Raw genomic sequence first — 14,876 nt, 5'->3', positions numbered from 1 at the left:
ACATGAGCAAAATGTTTGTTGGAAAGGAAGGTTTCGGCTATTTGGGAGTTCAGAGCAACAATGCGCTGCGTGAAAGAGGTGCTTCTGTAGCTACAGTGCATGAAACCGTTTTGTAACAGTTGGAGAATCTTCTAGAAAAGACAGAGAACCATTTTCAGGCCACCAGGAACTGTTGTAATGTTCCAGGCAAAACCTTAGGGAGCTGAAAATGGTTCTATTTGGGAGTTTAGGATTCCCAAAAGTCAATCATTATTGTCATGTCGTGTGCATTGAGGTATGTTGCACGCTAACTCCCAGGCCTGTGAGGTGGAATCATTGATCATGCACAGGGCCTGTCACATCCCATTAGAAACAAGTGCATGCACAGCTGGGGACCCCCCCCCCCACACACACACACACACACACACACACACACTCACACATGCCCACAAACTCACACATGCACACAGTTGAAGACATGGCATGGTATGTGTGTCTGTGTGTGTGTCTGTGTGTGTGTGTTTGTTCTGTGTCTGTTCGGGAGTGTGTGTGTGAGTGCGTGTGCTTACACGTGTGTGCTTATACCCACGCCAGTGTGTACGTGTCTGTGTGGGTGTCTCACACTTCCACCTCTCCCTCTCTCTCTCTCTCTCTGTCCCTCTATCGCTCTCTCTCCTGCTCTCTTCTCTCTCTCTCTCTCTCTCCTCTCTCTCTCTCTCTCTCTCTCTCTCTCTCTCTCTCTCTCTCTCTCTCTCTCTCTGTCCCTCTCTCTCTCTCTCTCTCTCTCTGTCTGTCAGGAAGAGTGTGTGCCTGTGTGTGTGTGTGTGTGTGTGTGATAATGTGATTTGGAGGTGGGAGCGTTTCCCTGTGGGGGCAGTATGGGGACAGTTCCGCTCGGGGAGACGGAACCTTCCGTGTGCTTGACGCTGCACCTGCGTCTGTCCTGCCATGACACCATGGGACATGTGACACAGCAACCAGGACTGAAACATGCCTCGCTCGTGTGTGTGTGTTTACCAAGCCATGCACTTTGAGGCCCCACACCCTGAGCGTGTGATGCGAGTTTCACACTGGCAGAATTAACAGTCAACAGCATGTTCTCTATCTGACACGGGGAGATGGAACACGTCTGTCATATCTGTGAATACATAATGAGCCTACCTAGGGCTGTCACTGTGGCTTGGCTGTCAGAGAGGAGGAGGAAGACGAGGAGGAGGAAGGTTCACATTATGATGGCGGTGATGATGAGGGGGAATTGTTTCACTCATGACGTGCGGTGGCTCTCCCGTATTGGTCTGCGGTTCTTCTGAAAATGACTGGATCTGCAGCCAGCGTACGGAACTATCACCGTGTCAGTTTAGGATGGGACTTCTACAGAGGGTTTCATCCAAACATGTGGCACACTTTGCTGATTGCAAAGAAGAGATGATTGGTTCATGGAATTCCAAACATCTTTTCCAGAGACCTCAATAGAAGGTTTGCTGTAGATGTTGATCAAATATTTACATTGATTTTCTTCAGAGCTGACTAGAGACAAGGTCACTTCAGACGTTGTCTTCTGTTGTACCCTGTTGTTGTGAAAGTACCAAGTCGATGAAGTCAGTTGCCAAATACAAGTTCAAGACAAAATAAAAGTATTTATTACAGATCTGTAAGGTGCAGGTGTCTGATACGCTCAAGCTTAGCATCTGGTTCAAATCAGCTAAACTAAGAACATAGAGTCGAATCTGTCTGATCTCTTTCTGTTTCCAAACAGTCTGGCAGATGTTCTTGCTTTTAGGGTTCAGAATCCTAGCATACACATCCTGAAGGGCACACAGAGACATGTTATGTCGAGACAGTTTTGGTTAGCTCACAGTGACTCTTATTACACGCATACACACACACATATACACAAACAGGCATCCATGCATTCACACACACCCAAAAGTGCACGCACACACCCTCATACACTTGACTACAGGTGAGAACCTGTGAGAATCCAAGTGATGAGGAAGAAACTGTGATATCTGCCTCTCGCACACTGACTGTGAGTGTGTGTCTGCCTGTGTGTGTGTGTGTGTGTGTCTGCCTGTGTGTGTGTGTGTGTGTGTGTCAGGTGGGGGGAGGTGTTTGTGTGTGTGTGTGTGTGGGGCGGGGGGGGGGGGGGTGTTACAGAGAGCACACTGAACACGCACAACACTCTTCTGCATCTGGGGCTCCCCTCAATACTCCACACACACGTTCACACAGTCAAACTTCTGTATGACTGACACTCACACTGTACACACTTCTGTATGACTGACACTCACACTGTGCACACTTCTGTATGACTGACACTCACAACTTTACACACTTCTGTATGACTGACACTCACACTTTACACACTGACACTCACACTGTGCACACTTCTGTATGACTGACACTCACCACTGTGCACACTTCTGTATGACTGACACTCACACTGTGCACACTTCTGTATGACTGACACTCACACTGTGCACACTTCTGTATGACTGACACTCACACTGTGCACACTTCTGTATGACTGACACTCACACTGTACACACTTCTGTATGACTGACACTCACACTGTGCACACTTCTGTATGACTGACACTCACACTGTACACACACAAGTAGCTGGAAGGGCAGTAGCCTACTCTACATGTCTGATTCTTGTAATACAGTCTTTTCCACTCCTTCTCGCTTGTTCTCACTAAGTCAGGATGCTCCTTTGCTTTACTTTCCTCTCCTTGTCACTCCTTTCCTCTCCCTTCCTCCTCTTCTTTCCTCCCCTCTCCTCTCCTCCGTTCTCCTATCCTCTGCTCTCCTCTGATACTCTAACATACTTTACCCCGAGTTCAGCAAGAGTTCAGGTACACAATGTTGCTTGAGCTTGTCCAAATTGGTTTAAAAGGACATAGCAATGACATCCTGACAGAAGACAGAATGTAATCCACTGTCTTTTTTTATCCTATTTCCTGTTCAGTTTTCTGGATATCCTGAGTTATGTTTGTGAGTCTGCACCATACTACAAATGGAACTATATATGTGAGAAATAAAGTTACATGCAGTTTATTGAATTGAAGTTGAAACTGAGAGGAAACAATATTAAGCACCCTCCCGCTTCTACATTGCCTACATTGCCTCCTCCTCCTTCCATCTCCTCCCTCCTCTCATCTTCTCCTGTTCTGCGGCTGAATGCAACATCACGACCAGGCCATAACCTCCCAGCTGTAATGGGATGCTGTACTTACGTAATGTCACCTGAAATCTGCTTTCCTTCAGTCTGCCCCCCCCCCCCTCTCCTCCACCTCCCCTAGTTCTTTCAAACTCCCTGTTGTTTTCTCTCTAGCTCTCAATCACTCTCTTTCACTCACTCTCTCTTTCTTTCGCTCTCTCTTTCTTGCACTTAAACTACCTCACTCTCTGGCACACACTCTTACACAAATACTCAAACATATTTACATACGTACATAAACATCCATACTCACACTTCTATACACCAGAATTAGACATTGATTGGTCACTCACCAGTTCTCTCTCTCTTGTACTCTCTCTCACACACACACACACACATACACACAGATACACACCATCCCAACATCCCAGCCCTCTGGATTAAAGATAGAGATTAGAGATTAGGGCCAGCGTGGGGATTATACAGTCCTCTGTAGCCCCGCCTCTAACCCAGATCAGAAGCACCTCTGGACCCATCATCTTCACTGATGAACACACACATACACACAAGTGTATGTGTGTATGTTTTGCAAGTTTTGCAAGAAGATACATCGGGCACTGACCTGAAGCAAATCACATGAATTCTGGATGAGTGTCCTTCCTGGTAGATGACTTTGGTCTGGTCTGAGGGGAAGTCACTGCTGTGGCCTCACCTGCTGAACAAACTGAAGGACGGATTCATTTGAAGGATGTCTCAAACTAGACACAGAAGACATGCTGTTAAAAGTCAGGGGATGAAGAGACACAATGGAATGTTGTGTTGGGGAGGATAGAAGGATCGTGGGATGGTTTGGCCTCTCCAAACAGACCATGATAGCTGTGAACCTGTTACGAGGAGGGGCTACTTTCTTTGTTTACTGGCAGTAATTTCTGCCCTATCACTGTTGTGACATTATCATCATCTCCTGGTGCTTGTAATGCCATCTGCTTTAGGGAGTGTAGCAGAAGAGAGAGAGAGAGAGGGAGAGAGAGAGAGAGAGAGAGAGAGAGAGAGAGAGAGAGAGAGAGAGAGAGAGAGAGAGAGAGAGAGAGAGAGACAGAGAGACGAGAGAGAGAGAGAGAGAGAGAGAGAGACAGAGAGAGAGAGAGAGAGAGAGAGGAGAGAGAGAGAGAGAGAGAGAGAGAGAGAGGAGAGAGAGAGACAGAGAGGAGAGAGAGAGAGACAGAGAGAGAGAGAGAGAGAGAGAGAGAGAGAGAGAGAAGAGAGAGAGAGAGAGGAGAGGAGAGAGAGGAGAGAGAGAGAGACGGAGAGAGAGTGAGAGAGAGGAGCATTTTCCCAAGAGAGACTTAGTAGGCTATCTTTTAACATCCCTGGCACTAAACCAAGTGCTGTCATCATCTTCCACTTGAAGGAATATCTGGCTATTTTTGCTCATACTGACTATGACGAGCGACTTCTTGCTATGTAGAACTAAGTCTGCGGTCAGTTTCCTCCTTTCAGACAAATCTCTGAAGTATGTTTGAATTCAGAAGATTGGACATGAACAAAATACAGTATTTACTATACTGCACTATATATCCCGTAAAGGTTTACTGAAAGGTGTTTCTTTTGAACACATCACTCTAACCCCTGGGACAAGAATCCAAGATAATGTGATGTGTTCATCTAGCAGATGTTTTCATTCAAAGCGACGTATAAGGCAGGGTTTAAACCTGCAATCTCTTGATCTGCGGTGAAACGTTGGCCCGCTGAGCTCTACTCATCCACTATCCTCATTTTAAGATTATTTTGAGATGTGAGATGTGTCCGTTGATGATGTGGACTGACATGACTCAGCCATGCATGTGTCTGTGTGGAACGTGAAGTGTTTTGACTGATGACTGCCCCTGATAGGTGGATGCCGCCATGCCATTTGGGTGCCTTGCCCTGCGAGATGGGCGGAGCTACAGCAGCATATCTGATGTCACTGACAAGTACGAGATTGACAGGTCCTCAAAGCGTGAGTACCCACGACACGAGTAATTAGAAATGTAGTCCTTTCATGTGTTGTTAGGTTATTGTGGCGTGTCCATTTCTGTGTTTCCCATTCCTTTCCTTTCCCCCTCTGGGATCAATATAGCATTATTTACCTAACCCTTCTTCATGCACTCTGTCATTTAGTCATTCACTCGTTGATTTATCAACAAATTCATCTCATTTGTTATCTCATTTGTTTATTTATTCAAACTAGACTGAAACTTTTCAGAGATACTCTGGTATAATTTACTCTGATATCTGATACGCACCTGAAAATATCGTATAGGCTAGCCTCACCACGGGGGCGATTGGATGTCACCGAACAGATTTTGTTATTTGTCTTAAAACACTCAGGGACATATTCTTTAAGAGCTCGTTCTGCCTCGTTGACCCAGTTTTGGTCCTGTTCTTCCCAGAGCAATGTACACACACACACACACTTATACTCATGAACACACACACTCACAGAGATCACTGTAGAAAGCCATATGGCTGCACCAACATCTGTCTGAAGAGCTTTTTGCTCCTGTTTCATATAACACCCACCGGCCAACACACCGACACCCGTACACACACATGCACACACACAAACATCTATTGGTTGATGGTAGAGTAATACCATACGTTTTTTCTCTCCAAATTGAACACTGAGCATAATATCCTTTGGCACATGGAGGGAGAAACATCTGTCTTTTTTGTTCCTTGCAATTTGTCTGGAAGCACACTGAACAGAAAACATACATACTATGAATGTTTGAGTGTTGAACGTGTGAATGTGTGTGTGCGTGTGTGTGTGTAGGTGTAGTTTAAACATGATGTCAAACTAACCCAAATGTACAGTCACTTGCTCGCAGGGCCTAACAAATGATTTAGAACTGACCTATAAGATTAGGGAAATCAGTTTGTCTGCGCTACCCCTTTAAGCCAAAACTAGGAGATTGTCCCTCGATTACAATTGTTACGATCCTTCTGACTTTGTGAACTGTATTATTTACATGACTAATTCTGTTTCAATTGCAGGCCTTACGCACATATCAGTGCTCTAATTTTGGGATGTTTGTTGCGGCCCACAGTTCCAGGCTAATTAAAATGTTTTACTGCGGTTGCTGATGCAGTATGACTTGTCAATAGAACACTGTGCTGAGCCCATTTCACCAAGGTGATGGAGTTGTGTTCCGGCCCCTCCTCTCATTCCATTCCTCTTCTCCCTTCTGCTTTCTTCTGCTTTTCGTGAACTTCTCCCCCCCCCCTCCCCTCTCTCTCCCTCTCTCTGTCTGTTTCTTGTTTTCTTTGTCTCGGCCCGCAGGAAGGAGTTCTGCGAGCTATGTCTGGCGAAGGACAGACAGACAGACAAGGTCTTCGTCTGTAAGAAGTTCCTGAAGAAGGACGGCAGGAAAGTACGCAAGGCCGCCAAGAACGAGATCATGATCCTGAAGATGTACGTGGGGGTCACTGTGGAACCATGGACAGATGGGTGTCTGGGGGGGGAGTAAGACACGGCGCTACGCCGGAGCTAAGAAGGGCTAGGAGGAGCCCAGAAGAGCAATAGCCATGCCACAAGTCTGCGTAGACCGCAGTTATGCCCCCTAAAGTATTTTGGCTTCTTTTATGAAGAAATGTGTACAAGTTAATCGCCAACCACATTGTTCCCAATCCCTGCCTATGGGGTGCCTATGAGCAAGAGAGAATGAGGAACATGTATTATGTTTACCTAACCCCTCATTTAAGAAAAACCTATGAAGAACCAGAAAGAAAGAAAGAAAGAAAGAAAGAAAGAAAGAAAGAAAGAAAGAAAGAAAGAAAGAAAGAAAGAAAGAGAAAGAAAGAAAGAGCTAGGAGAAAACGAGTTTCAGAGAGAAGCTGAGATAAATCTAGAGAAGCAGGAAGCAAATGAGGGATGTAGAGAGTTTACAGGTTCGGTTGAGCCTCTGGTCTAAAACCCTTTCAGTCTGTCTGTTTAGTTTACTGTGGAAACCTAACAAAGTACTTGTCAACCCTTCTCTTTCGCTATTTATTTCTGTGGAGAATTTAGTCAATGTTTTGCCACTGACTTTCTGACGCAGTCAACCTGGCTATAAAAGCAAGTATAAAAGACAAAGTGCCCGAACTGTGGAGTTCTCTGCAAGGTTCTAACCTTGCAGCTTCTGAATCACTTCTGTTGGTTGCAGGGTCAACCACCCTAACATCTTACAACTGATCGACACCTTTGAGACCCGGAAGGAGTACTTCATCATCCAGGAGCTGTGAGTGTTGCCTTCTCTGCCAAACTCCTGGCCTTCTTGTATGTTTCTAAGTTAGTTAATGTGTGGTGTGTGTGTGTGTGTGTGTGTGTGTGTGTGTGTGTGTGTGTGTGTGTGTGTATGTGTGCGTGCGTGTGTGTGTGTTGGCAGGGGATGATCTTTTTATACCCTACTTTGTTCTCCCCTGGCAGTTATAGATAGGGAGTGTTAGGACAATGTGTCCTCAGTAACAACTTCTTCATTATCTGTAGCTTTCTCAAGCTCGCTCGCTCTGAGCGGTTCTCTATAGAGATCTCCCTGGATTGTTGCTCTCTAATGCACTTGTTCACGTCACCAGGTCAATACATTTCTTACCTTCCCTTGTAGTTACTTATGTGTCTTGGGCACGGTGTGTGTGTGTGTGTGTGTGTTGGTGTGTGTGTGTGTCTGACCTGATATTACAACACACAAATGGTACTTCAACAGCTCTGCACACCCCATGATAATCACACCACTGTTCTGCTGTCTCCCCCAAATTAATCAAGTCGTTTAGAGAAATGACTGCAGTCTAACTGCACAGTTGGGTTAGCTCCAGGCTGGGCCAAGTTGATTGCTACACAAGAAGTATTAAAAAACTCAACAGTTCACTTTGAAAACGGTGTTCGGTTTGTTAATGAAGGCTTACAATGGTGTATCTAATGTGTGTGTGTGTTTGTGTGTGTGTGTGTGCATCTGTCTGTCTGTGTATGTCCATTTGTGTGTGTGTCTCAGGGCCACGGGAGGAGATGTGTTTGACTGGATCCTGGATCAAGGGAACTACACAGAGAGGGATGCGTCGAACGTCATCCGACAAGTTCTAGAAGCAGTGGCTTACCTGCACTCCCTCAACATTGTGCATAGGAACCTGAAGGTATTTAGTATGGTGTGTGCAGTGTGTGCACGTGTGCGTGCGCGCGCATGTGTGTGTGTGTGTGTGTGTAAGCACGATCCACAGTTTCTAATGGCTCTTGGTCGTGCGTCTTGGAAAGCAATTTTTCGTATTTAGTAAACAGAATGTCTCTCAGGGAGTCAGTTGGCTGAGCGGTGAGGGAGTCGGGCTAGTAATCCGAAGGTTGCCAGTTCGATTCCCGGTCATGCCAACTGACGTTGTGTCCTTGGGCAAGGCACTTCACCCTACTTGCCTCGGGAGAATGTCCCTGTACTTACTGTAAGTCGCTCTGGATAAGAGCGTCTGCTAAATGACTAAATGTAAAATGTCTCTGTAGACTCATCAAGGCAATGCTTTGACATCTCCACTTACTACTTTAATGTTGCTAACAGCTCTCAATGCCAGAGTAAACACTGTCTTTATGGCTTAATGCAGTCTCCAGTGAAAAATAACCCCCCCACACACACCCCCACACACAACATAATTTAATATTTTCATCACAAGTCGTTAACATCACACAGAACTTAGATGGAGGAATGACTTCTTGTAGACCTTGGATAGCCTCTAGTGGTGGAAAGTATGAACTGCACACTGGGTATGACTGTCCTCTGAAAGAATGAACACCATATAACTCTGCTATTAAAGCTAGTCAGGTTCGGCTTTGTTCTAGATTATTCCATTCTTGAGGGAAAGGTAGGCACCGTCAGGACTGCTGGGCTTTAAACTGCCAACCTTCCACATGATAGGGAGTCAGGTGGCTGAGCGGTGAGGGAATCGGGCTAGTAATCCGAAGGTTGCCAGTTCGATTCCTGGTCATGCCAACTGACGTTGTGTCCTTGGGCAAGGCACTTCACCCTACTTGCCTCGGGGGAATGTCCCTGTATTTACTGTAAGTTGCTCTGGATAAGAGCGTCTGCTAAATGACTAAATGTAAATGATTTACCATTAGACCAAACAGGTATTTGCCTCTAAAGATGGCCTGTGCCAACTCGCAATACAACTTTGCAACATAGCTTAAATGTCACTTTTATTGAATGTGCCTTTAATATAAACAAACTAAAGTGACAGATTTTACTGTTATAGACGAGCTACTGTTGCTGGTCAGCAGACCAAAACAATTCCATTAGCCAAGCATCTAAACCAAAACCATTAGATAAACCCACTGAAACCATATTTATAGTAGGGCAGAGACTCTACTGAATGAAAAAGTGGCTCATTCAGTTTGCTTCATTTAAAGAGTAGGTCAAATCAGAAGACAGTTGACTTGAGTTCGTTGTGATTAATTGTCATTTGCCCGGGGACATGATTTGACGAATCAGATCAGATAAGTTTGGACGACTGCGGGTCTTGCTGCAATGATGGACTTGTCTTTTAAACTCAGAAGAGACCTGACATCCACAGTCTCATACATACATCAGTCCTGAGGCATCCCTCTGCCTCACAGGAATTATTAAGGTCAGCAGGCATCAATCCCAAATCACCAGAAAGCTTCTGGAAGAAGGCTTCTGGATTGTGTGTGTGTGTGTGTGTGTGTGTGTGTGTGTGTGTGTGTGTGTGTGTGTGTGTGTGTGTGTGTGTGTGTGTGTGTGTGTGTGTGTGTGTGTGTGTGTGCGTACTTTAGGCTTGTATGAATTGGTATGTGTGTGTACACAAGCTCCACACATTTGGGACATGTGGTTCAGGGGTTATAGGTGCAGATAGTTGGCATCCGGCGGCATTGTTTTGCCTTAAATGGTCTGGAAACTCTGGACATGCCCAGGAAAAGAGCCAGCTAAATATAATAGCTCCAAATAATAATTGTGCATCTCATGAATGCTTTTTCATGAGGTTGCAGCTTATTGTTGTTGTTCTACTCCGCAGCTGGAGAACCTGATGTACTACACTGAGAACAACCACAAGAAAGTCGTTCTGCGTGACTTCTACCTGTCCAAGTTCGAGAACGGTTCCATCACAGAGCCCTGTGGAACACCAGAATACCTGGGTAAGGAATCCCCCTCGTCCTTAAGCCCGCATCCTCTCAACGTTCTCCTAAACTCCTTCAGTTAATCTCTCTGCTCTACAGTTTCAAACTCTCTCTCTTTGGTTGGGACTGAAGTTAAGGGTTATTATTCTTAAAGTCATCACACGCAGGTTATTTCCAGAAGGTTCATTTGAGAGGAGACTTATGGACTGTATTCCCAGCCTCAGTGCTCAGTGAAAGGCCAGAGCAGTCACTCACACCACAACGTAATTAGAAAGATGAATCAAGAGAGAGAGGAGGGGATTGAACGACAGAGAGAGCAACTATACTTTTAAATTAGATTTTGTGATAGAAGTGTCACCATGAACTTTACAGTAGCAAACAAATAGTTCGAAAAAGTTCTGCTCTCCTTCTCTCTCTCTCTCTCTCTCAGCTCCTGAAGTAGTAGCTCGTCACCGGTATGGTCGGCCAGTGGACTGCTGGGCTGTGGGGGTCATCATGTACATACTGTAAGTGACCACGACAGCCACACATTGACAGCTTTGATCACCTTGCAGACAAATCAGAACATTTGTTGTGTAATATGCATCTGGGCATTTATGGTCATATTGAGAACTCTATCCCTCTCTCTTTCACTTTGGCTTTTCCTCTCTCTTTTCCTCTCCCTCCACTGTTTATTTCAGTTCAAGTGTTTTCTCGGCATTGTTTTAAATGTTTTACATTTCAAAGCAAACATAAAAATAAAACAATTTCTACCCCCCCTCCCCCTCTCTTTTTCGCGGTCTTTATCTTCTGCCAGTCTATCGGGTAATCCTCCGTTTTACGATGAAACGGAGGAGGAAAACACTGATTTACACAATCGAATCATCTTCTGTCGCATCGTCGGCGGAGAGTTTGAGTTCGACTCCCCGTACTGGGACGACATCTCTCCTGCAGGTACAGTCTTTCACCACTAGAGGGGAGAAAAATACATACTTTTTAACAGTAGCCCTGCATCATAACGATCGTGATCAAGGCTGTTCAAGAATACTCAACCAACCATTTGATTAGCCACAGACACAATATAAGCGTTTGAAAGAGTCAAGTTTAAGATTTGTTTGTGCTAGTAAATGTATTTTTCTCTCTTCCTCTGTCTCCCTCTCTCTGTCTCCCTCTCTCTGTCTCCCTCTCTATCTCAGCCAAGGAGCTGGTGTGCAGGCTGATGGAGGTAGACCAGATGCTTAGGATTACGGCCCAGGATGCACTGTGGCATGAGTGGTACGCATAAACACACACACACACATTCAATCGATCAGTTCAAATAAAAAAAATCTGTCTTAAACTGATAGTTGTTGTGTATGTGTGTGTGTGCGTGTGCGTGTGTGTCAGGATTGCAGGGAATGGGGCCTCAGAGAAGAATCTGAAGGCAGGAGTGTGTGCCCAGTTTGAGAAGAACTTTGCCAAAGCCAAGTGGAGGGTAAGATCATAATGATGATATTAATGCTGATGATTAATGATGATGATAATGATGAACGCAATGATGATTAAAATGATGATGACAGTGATGATGATGATGGTCAGATTTTGCCTATGGCTGGACCGCCACGGTAACAGCCCTAACAGTCTTGATTCTTTCTCCTTGCATGTGTCCCAGGAGCTGAAGGTATTGTAGTTCTCCGTGAGGAGAGTGGGGGGGTTGGGGCAGAGAGACTCCCATACATATCCTACATGCTGTTTCCAGCTCAATACAGCAGCATAATCAACCAATTTCAAATAGTAAATAGAACTGGACATTCCCCCATTTCCATCCAGATGTAAGCATTTTGTTGACGTGAAAAGTCCATGTTCTGTGGAGCGTACAGAAAGGTTTTTGGTCCGGTTCCCCCCCCGGTAAATGTCATCATGGGCGTGTTCCGTCTCTGGTCCTCCTGTCACTCAGCCTATCCCAACAGAGTTCCATCCGCCCCACCTCCGCCCTTCGTTGGGTGCATCTCAACTGCCCAAAATGGCTGCCACTTCTCTTGTCCTTTGCTTCCCTTCATCTGTGCTGCTCCCAGAGGACAACTTCCTCTGACGGAGGGCGGTACGCTTAGCTATCTACCCATCCAGATATTTAGAGGTGGGTGGAGATGAAGGGAAGGAGGTGAGATAAGGAGAGGACAAGAGGAAGCCAGTCTGGACTAGAGAGATGCAGTGATTGAGTATTTGGACCCTCTTATCATCCCTTTGAAGTGATTCCTGGCTCTCTCATTGACACCATACTGTGCCTTGGTACCGTATTAAAGCTGAACGCCAGCCATAACGGTCTGCAACAAACCAGCATCAAATCAAACATCTCGTGTTCCGACAGTCTTTGAAGATCTGTTGGAACACAGATCGGTGTCAGCAACATGGCTGAGCTCTCGCACCGCATTGCTTCTACCTTTTCGCGTTTAGCATATCTGCTAACGTGTAGGCGGTACAGCAGGGAATTTGGGTAGCTTCTGAAATAGGCCACAACCTCTCATAAGGAAGTAGTTGGCTCTATGTCTGCAGCGCTCACTTCACTAGAGCTTCACTCCCCTGAGAGATGGGTTTGCAGAGTGCCAAGTTTGATCTTGTACGATCAGACTGCCTGAAATGCCTCAATCCTGTTATCACTCAGCTCTGATGTAAATACGTAAACACTGTTGTGTGTGATCCAGTGCCTAAACAATGATGTCCCTAATGACCTCTTTTCTCTCTCTCGCTTTCTATCTTTTTCTCTCTCTGCTGCATTTCTCCCCCTCGTAGAAAGCGATACGTGTCACGACTTTCATGCAGCGCCTGCGGAACTCGGAGGCCCAGAATGACGGAGCGGCGGTGGTTGGGAAGGGGAAAGGTGGAGGAGGAGGAGGAGGAAAGGAAGACCAGGGGGCGCCACCTAGTGAGGGCCCGGGAGGGAAGGGAGGGGAGGGCGAGGGAAGGGTTGTACCGAGCGCCGGGTCTCCGGAGGTGACAGTGGAGAGCACCCCCACAGGGGAAGGGCCGGAGGGGGAGAGAAACGGGGGAGGAGGGGTGAAGAAGGGAATCCCCCTCAGCCCCTCAGTAGGGATATCCCCCTCGGCCACCAGCGACCCTCTCTCTCAGCCTGGCCAATTGCAAACGGCGCCATCCGGAGTGGAATCAGACAAGGGCGGGGCAAAGAGAGGCGCCGTGGACGGCGGCAGAAAAATGGCGGCTGTTTTGGGGCAGAACAAAATGGTACCGGACACCAAAACACCTCCCGCCGTTACCCCTGACCCCACTGAACTCCCAGACTCCCTTGTGACCAAAGGGGCAGTCCCAGAGGCAGACGCCTCAACGCTGCTTAGCAAGGCTGGCAAGAAACACACGTCCACCTCCCCTGACACCCACAACCGACGCAAGATGGCCGCTACACTCCATGGCTCAGTCTCGGGCACCACCGCTACTACTGTCCCGGCCACAGCGCCCTCAACAGAGAGGAGGCCAGTGGTGCAGGACGGGGATAAGGATGAGAACGAGGCCAGCTGGTGTCAAACCCAGCTCCCGGAGGAAGTGGCTGAAAAACCAGTGGCGGTCGGGGTGGGGGCGGAGACAGTGGTGGGAGTGGCAGCCGAGGCGGTGTTAGGCGTGAGGGTTAGGGGCGATGTCAGCCCTGTGACGAGGCGGGGGACAGGAGTGAGGGTGGAGAGGCACAGTGCGGAGTTCAGCATGGCAAGGGGTGGGCCTACCCCGGCCCCTGGCTCCTACAGTGTAGGGAGCTCCGCTAGTCTGGGCCGCAACGCCACCCCGTACAACCCCGAGGTGGGGGCCATGGGGATGAGCATGACGGGGGGTTACGGGAGTCCTTACTGCTCTCTGTACACGGGCGGGGCGGGGATGGGGATGTACCGGGGTCAGCCCCAGGGAGGGGTGGGAGGGATTGGCAGCAGCAGCGACTGGCAGATGGACAGCGTGATCGAGCAGATCGAGAAGCAGATGGCGGCCGTGCTGGAGAAGATAGAGGGCGACATGCCCTCGCTGATGGAGCAGATCAGTGACTGCCCCCACGAGCCGCCCCGTGCCCGGAGCACCCACACCTCACCCATGGTGACCCGCGCAGGTTCCGCCGCCGCAACTCCCCCGCCCCTCCCTACCTCCCCCAGGCCCCCCCTGCCCTCCCTTCCCCACCTCACCATCCCCCCTCCTTCATACCCCCCGCCCTCCCCGCCCACCCAGTCCCCGGGCCAGTCAGGGGAACAGGAGGAGAGAGATGGGCAGCGGGGGGCTACGCTCTCCAGTCAGTCCCCGAGCGCCAGTATGGGAGGAAGGGGCCCGTGAGGCAGCATTGAGAGTATGTCTGGATTACAGAACAGAGGGACAAGGAAAAGACACTGCTGCATTTAGAAGCTTAACACTTGTGCTGCCTTCGGGTCATTGTGACCCGAAGGTTCACAACGACCCATCATTGTGCTGCAACAACTTTACCCAGTACAAAAACAAATTTAAAAAAAATATTTTAACCTTCGCGCTGTGGGGGGTGTGAGACAGCCCGACGGTTAAAAGAAAATTTTATTTTTATTTTTATTTTATTTTTGTATGAGGTAAAGTTGTCGCAACACATGGGGGATCACAATGACTGAAGGGTCACAATGACCCGAAGATAACACAA

The 14,876-nt window shown here is 47.5% G+C and overlaps 1 protein-coding gene across 1 annotated transcript; it reads left to right on the top strand.

Moving 5' to 3' along the window:
* The first annotated feature begins 5,046 nt into the window (after positions 1 to 5,046).
* On the top strand, positions 5,047 to 14,545 carry camkvl (CaM kinase-like vesicle-associated, like). Its single transcript, XM_067240940.1, has 10 exons — positions 5,047 to 5,144; positions 6,464 to 6,595; positions 7,326 to 7,400; positions 8,148 to 8,286; positions 10,165 to 10,285; positions 10,698 to 10,773; positions 11,064 to 11,200; positions 11,443 to 11,521; positions 11,633 to 11,720; positions 13,016 to 14,545. The coding sequence occupies exons 1-10, from the start codon at positions 5,047 to 5,049 to the stop codon at positions 14,543 to 14,545; spliced, it is 2,475 nt and encodes an 824-aa protein (XP_067097041.1).
* Positions 14,546 to 14,876: the final 331 nt, after the last annotated feature.

This window comes from Osmerus mordax, chromosome 7 (assembly GCF_038355195.1).
Source record: "Osmerus mordax isolate fOsmMor3 chromosome 7, fOsmMor3.pri, whole genome shotgun sequence".
Lineage (NCBI taxonomy): Eukaryota > Metazoa > Chordata > Actinopteri > Osmeriformes > Osmeridae > Osmerus > Osmerus mordax.
This window is presented reverse-complemented; position numbering and strand designations above follow the sequence as displayed.

Bases quoted from the DNA above. Each gene is read 5' to 3' on its own strand.
- camkvl (XM_067240940.1), top strand. From the start codon at position 5,047: ATGCCATTTGGGTGCCTTGCCCTGCGAGATGGGCGGAGCTACAGCAGC. The intron at 10,774-11,063 runs GTAAGTGACCAC...ATCTTCTGCCAG, and splicing joins GGGGTCATCATGTACATACT to TCTATCGGGTAATCCTCCGT. The intron at 11,721-13,015 runs GTAAGATCATAA...TCCCCCTCGTAG, and splicing joins TTGCCAAAGCCAAGTGGAGG to AAAGCGATACGTGTCACGAC.